General features: G+C 50.3%; 1 protein-coding gene across 1 annotated transcript; it reads left to right on the forward strand.

Moving 5' to 3' along the window:
* Positions 1-732: 732 nt before the first annotated feature.
* Positions 733-1,317, forward strand: LOC136356071 (uncharacterized). The gene is made up of 2 exons (XM_066309503.1): positions 733-821; positions 876-1,317. The coding sequence occupies exons 1-2, from the start codon at positions 733-735 to the stop codon at positions 1,315-1,317; spliced, it is 531 nt and encodes a 176-aa protein (XP_066165600.1).
* The last annotated feature ends 5,055 nt before the right edge of the window (positions 1,318-6,372 follow it).

The following is a 6,372-nucleotide window of genomic DNA, read 5'->3' on the forward strand; positions in this document are numbered from 1 at the left end:
GCCCGGGCACGGGCAGACTTGAAATCTCGTTGTTGTCTCCGCTCTCCAAGCCTCGAAGCAGCGTTGGTGGCACGTCTTCCCGCAGCAGGACATGGTGACGGCCTCCTCGCGGCCCTTCATCCCCTCGCGGCAGATGATGCAGGCCGCGCAGCCGGTCTCCTTCCGCAACCACAGCCACGGGAGGCAGCCGTGTAGGAGCTCCCTCCACGGAACGCAGATGGGGCGCGAGGACGCGAGCCGGCGGCGTGCTACGTCCCTCTCCGCCATTGCTGCCCCGCCCACCCTCTCCTCTCTGCTCCTTCCTTGCTTCTCCCTCCCCTCCTCTCTCGTCTCGTGAGTTCTCTGTGTCGATTCGAAGGATGGCAATGGTGCGGAGGAGGAGGGAGCCCGAGATTTAAGGTGGAGTCGGTGGAGTCAGCACCGCGCCGGCTTATCTAGACCGCTGATCAGAGATCCGACGGTAGATCACTTGCCGTGACGAAGTAGAACTCCTAACTAATTCGCCCTAATTCGCAGGAGTTAGTTAGCAAGTGGTGATGATTAGTGCTAATCGTCTGTACCCTCGCCGTCCGATCTGCGATCGACGGCACGGGTGCTCGCGGCCGACGCTTTATAACTAGCCAAGTGGGCCATCCAGCCTTCCAATTTGCAAACCAGCCACTGCGCCACCGCCACCTTCTCTTCCAAGGCAGAGCAGAGCAAGAGAGCGAGGAGGCGATCAGCGCAGCAACCATGGACCTCGTCGGCGCCATGGCCTCGCTCGTCTTCCTTCACCTTCTGTGTGCGGGGTGGCGGATGCTGAGGATGTGGACGGCGGCGGGGTGGCCGTGGCCGTACCTGGCGGCGGGGTGAGAGACGCTGAGTATGTGGTATAGGCGGCGGATTTGGACGCTCGGCGGTGTCAGGACCCTGGATCAGGCGCTGCGACCACAGTGCAAGCTGTGTAAACAGAAGATGATGGCCGGCGCCGTGGTCCGCGCGCTCTCCTGCGACCACGTCTTCCACAAGGCCTGCGTCGACGAGCGCCTCCGCAACCGCAAGCACGGCATGAGATGCAGAATATGCAACCGTGTCGCCCGCTGCATGCTGCCGTGGAAGGCGTCGCCGGCGAACCTGATAGACCACAACGCTCAGAGGTTTCAGCACATCCGTGCTCGCGGCGGCGTCAGGACACTGGACCGGGCGCTGAACGACGCATGCCCGATCTGCCAGCACAGGATGGTGGCCCGCGACGATGTCCGCACGCTCTCCGGTGGGCATGACTTCCATGAGGATTGCGACATCGCGAAGTGGCTCCGCGACAACAAGAAGGCCTGACAGGATGAGGCCCTCGATCGACGATGTGGAGGCGCAGGTTCTCTGTTTCATCGTTAAGTTTTTTGTTTCTGATGGCAGTTTTCTGTTACTAGTCTCGCGTGTTCTTAGGCATTTTCTTGCATAGGTTTCTCGTTTATTGGAGCCGATCAGTGTTAGTTAGGTACTTAGGTTCCTCGGAGATTTCTGTTCAATTCTTAGGGTGGTCATAGACTCATAGTAGTATCACATTCATCCGCCTTTCTATCCGTCAGAAATCGTAACTCGGGTTCCATTGAAGAGTTCTGTTCAGTTCTTTAGGTGGTCGTAGTATCACATTCATCTGTTTTGTGTTACCATCAGAAATTGTAACTCAAGACTTTTGATGAACAACTCTGAATATATACTTTTCTGCTATGTTGTTGCGGTTCTGTAAGTTCTTTAGGATGGAGTAAAAACTTGAACATTTCAAGCAGAGATGATTGCTTTCGGAGTTTTGGTGAATTCCTGAACTTATTGTTGGATGCTGCATCATGATTTCTGAAATTGCAATGAGAAATGAATATTCCTGCAATATTAACTGCATCCGTTCTGTTGTTTTAGACTTTTGGTGATGATTGATCTGCTCTTGTCAATGCCAATAAGGCTCATTGCACTGGCATAATTCTGCTTGTAATATTCAGTTTGATGTGGTGTTGAATACTTCATTGACTAATTGACGAGCTTTGAGATACTGATGTTTATTGGATCTTGTGACTGTCCCAATGTATTCATTATTTAGTAATGGTTCAAGTAAAAAAAAATGGTGCATAGTGCTGAACTACTAGTAGTATCATTGTGTTGACCATGCCAGTGTTGTGCATTTTTTGTGTGCAACTGTGATGGAGTGAGATGAGTCCAGGCAATTTGAATCGAAACATGTCATCTTGCTCCTGCATCATAAAACAGGTTATTTTGCTTCTGAAAGAGTGAAACTGATAAATCTGATAACCTGGTCACATGAGATTTTGCACTTTCGGAGTTTTGCCCATATGGAAATTGCCATTCAGTCAGAGCTGTAATTCAGGATTTGTTTTATGAAACATCTGACAGAATTTGAAATATCAATATTCTAGCGCTCTGAATCATCGGTACATGGCTCCTTTCCTTTGCTCATATGGGAGTAGCTAAGAGCTCAATTGCCACTGAATCGAGTTTTTTTTTTTCAGTCATAGGACAATGTCTACTGATGCGGGCTTAGAACATTTTGATTCACTCTTTGCTGCAGAGTCCCTGGTCTACTGGCGCGTTTATGATAAAGCATTTACAATGTCTGAAAACTGAACTAGTCTATCAATGAAGTGAACCTTAGGATAACACTTGTTACATGCAAAGCTTGTAAACTACTCCGTTCAGTAAAGCATCTGTTAGTCCATTCAGTTCGACTATCAAGTAGCAATTCTGAATTTCACAGTAGTCTTTGACAGTATGTACTTTGTTCGATACTCGCTTACTCAGATTCACAGTTAAATCTTCACACTGCTGCTCTCTGAATACGTGATGCATCTTGCTGTATGGTTAGAGCTTGCAGTTGAAGATTAACTGTCAATAGAGCTTTATTATTACCTGGAAAATGCTTTTCTTTTTTTTTTTGAACGAAAACAATTTGGAATACTAAGAAGTAACTTAGGCTGTGTTTGCAACCCCATGTTCCCAACCTCTCTCCCTCGTTTTCCGCACGCACGTTTTTCAAACTACTAAACAGTGTGTTTTTTGCAAAAAAAATTATATACGAAAGTTGCTTAAAAAATCAGGAGACGATGCCAAGGCACTTCAGGAGATGATGCCGGAAAAGATGGATGCTGACAAGTGGGATGAGATGAAGGCGCAGGCAGCTGCAACAATACGCTTGAGTCTCTTGGATTCTGTCATGTACCAGGTCATGGATGAAAAAACGCCGAAGGAAATTTGGGACAAGTTGGCAAGCCTGTATATGTCCAAGTCGCTGACGAGTAAGTTGTATCTCAAACAACAGTCGTATGGTTTGCAAATGCAAGAGGAGTCAGATCTTAGGAAGCACGTGGACATCTTCAATCAGTTGGTTGTGGATCTAAGAAAGTTAGATGTGAAACTGGATGATGAAGACAAGGCCATAATTCTTCTGTGCTCGCTTCCACCGTCTTATGAACGTGACTACCCTGACGCACGGCAAGGATAATGTCAAAACTGAGGAGATAATTTCGTCGTTGCTTGCACGAGACTTGAGAAGATCAAAGAAAAATGAGGCAACGGAGGCTTCTCAGGCTGAGAGTTTGCTGGTCAAGGCAAAGCATGATTATGAAGCGGGGGTGTCGAAGAGCAAGGAGAAGGGGGCACGGTGCTATAAGTGTCATGAGTTTGGACATATAAGGAGGATTTGCCCGTTACTAAAGAAGAGGAAAGGTGGCATTGCAAGTTTAGCAGCTCGTGGTGATGATTCAGATAGCAGCAGTCATGAGATTCTCACAGTGTCTAACGAGAAGTCTGGAGAAGCGTGGATGTTAGACTCAGCTAGTTCCTATCATGTGACATCGAAGCGGGAGTGGTTCTCTTCATACAAATCTGGTGATTTTGGTGTTGTTTACTTGGGCGATGACACGAGTTATCGTGTTGTTGGAGTGGGCGATGTCAAGTTCAAGATGTATGATGGAAACGAGGTGCTACTTTCGGATGTGAGACACATGCCGGGACTAAGGAAGAGTTTGATTTCGCTTGGGAGCCTACATGAGACGGGTTGGTTGTATCAGGTGGATTCTGATAGGAAGACCATGAATATCATGAAGGACGGCAAGACTGTTATGACTTGTGAGATGACGAGCTCATGTTTGTACAAGTTACAAGGGAGTGTTGTTGCAGGTGGAGTCATGGAAGATGGGTATGTTGGTGTTGCGGTACACGATCCTGAAGGCGGCGAGCCTGGCGTAGGCTCGTCGGGCGGCTCGGCATGAGCTGCGGCAGAACCAACTCAAGTCCTGGTACACGGAGATTCGAGCAAGTAACAAATTTAGGTTGGCGTGGCATATTCGCCAAGGTGGAGTTTGTTAGAGTTTGTGTCGAATATGTGTACGTAGTCGGTTACAGTTTAGGACTTGGAGTTGTAATAGGTATTAGGACTAGAGTAAGAGTGTAGCGCCCGTTCCGTCGTGGCGCCTAGCGGGAAAACTATTTCTTAAAAATCCTAATTGCGAAATCTGTTTCTTTGCTTGTTGTCTAGTGTCCGTGCCATCTCAGATCTCGAATCCCCGATCTATCGTCAAGTTCAATCCCGAATCCAAATCCTTCCCAAATCAAATCCCTCCGCAAAAGTCTATTTAGCCTCCCTCGAGTTCGATGGGCCGAACTCCTCTCGGCCCATCTCCCCCTCCCTCCTCGGCTCTCTCTCTCTCTCTCTCTCCCCGCTCTGCCCGTGAGCCGCGTCGAGCTCTCCCTCTCCACTCTCGTGGCCGTTCCCGCCGATGCCGCCCAAATCGCCGCGCCGCCCGCGCACGCGCGCGCCGTGGTGGCCGACCGGCCAGTCGCCGCCGCCGTCAGCGCCTGCCGCGCCTGCCCCGCGTCTGCCGCCCGTGTCGCCGCTCCACTCCAAACCGCCCCGCCGTCATCGCCGTCGTCATCGACTCGGCCCCGCCTCTCCCCGCGCGTGCCTCCAAGGGACGGAGGCAGAGCTCCCCCCCTCTGCCGCGTCGCCCTCTCTCCCTCCTCCTTTTCCCCAAAGCGGCAAGGAGGCAAGCCCCCTTTCTTCCTCCCTTTTTCCTTTTTCCCTTCCTCCGCCGGCGTCATTCCCCTCCTCCCTGTCGCCGATTTGGCCGCTAGCCGGAGCGCCAGCTCGCTGGCTTGACCGTCAAAAGTCGGTTCCCCTCTCCCAAACCGACATTGTCGCCCATATAAACCCAACCTTCCCCCCTTTCCTTTCCTCTCCCATTCGCCTCCACTCCATTGTCGCCGCCTCCCGTGCTTTGTTCGCTGTCGCCGTTCGCCGTCGCGCGTGTCGGAGGAGCCGGCACGAGCGATTCAAAGGCGGCGTATTTTGTGGCATATGGCTGAACAAAGCCTAGGGCGAATAGACCGGCATCCAGTAGCGGTTCAACCTTGGAGAGGCTTTGGTTCAACCTGTTTTTCCCTCTAGCAGACAGGAAGAAAACGCCATAGGAGATACAAAACAATGACGACACTGAGACACGATATTTGGTAACGGAGTTCAGCCGTAGCCTACATCTCCGGGGCACTGATTACGTGTGCTCCTCCCCGATCCATCATATACAGCGTATCAGAGTTACAACGACTCACGGCCACTTAATTAATCATGTGTTAAAAGGTCGCACCGTTTTACGTGCAGGAGGGATGGGTTCCCATCCTGCACTTGCGAACACACCCTTAGCATTCAATATTGATAGAGAAGAAATTGGCGAGAGAACCTGCGTTCGAAGGGATTCGAACCCAGGCCAGCATGTTGCTCCTGGCAGCTCCCTGCCAGCCAAGCTAGGTGCCGTTCTTGAAAATGCTTTTCTCAATGCAGTCTTTTTCTGTTGAGGGTGTGTTTAGTTCACGCCAAAATTAGAAGTTTGGTTGAAATTGGAATGATGTGATGGAAAAGTTGAAAGTTTATGTGTGTAGAAAAGTTTTGATGTGATGGAAAAGTTGAAAGTTTGAAAAAAAAGTTTGGAACTAAACTCGGCCAGAGTGGGATATGTTTTTTCAGTTTCACAGTCAAATCATCACAATGCTCCTGTCTGATTCTGTTACATGTCTTGCTTGGCCAGAGCTTCATCAGTTGGGGATTAGCTGCGATTAGAGCTTCAGTAGTACCTGGTAAATGCTGTACCTGGCAAGGTAGAGAGACGGCTAGCTTAGACTTTAGAGTACCTGTAATCTGTGAGATTCTTGCCTTCGATAGGCCCAGGGGTGTCCTAAGTTAAAATGGCCCAGCCCAACTCTGCCGCCTCACACAGCCGCAAGCATGTGATTACCAGAGTTGCTGGCACGATGGGCCCACCCGTCATCCACACGAGGGCCACGCCTTGCTAGGAGCGCGCGGATTTCCCGGCTCGACAAGAAGGGAAAGGC

This window comes from Oryza sativa, chromosome 4, assembly GCF_034140825.1.
Source record: "Oryza sativa Japonica Group chromosome 4, ASM3414082v1".
NCBI classification, from domain to species: domain Eukaryota; kingdom Viridiplantae; phylum Streptophyta; class Magnoliopsida; order Poales; family Poaceae; genus Oryza; species Oryza sativa.

Coding starts and splice junctions, on each gene's coding strand:
- LOC136356071 (XM_066309503.1), top strand. CDS start 733: ATGGACCTCGTCGGCGCCATGGCCTCGCTCGTCTTCCTTCACCTTCTG. Junction 822..875: donor AGGATGTGGACGGCGGCGGG/GTGGCCGTGGCC, acceptor TATGTGGTATAG/GCGGCGGATTTGGACGCTCG.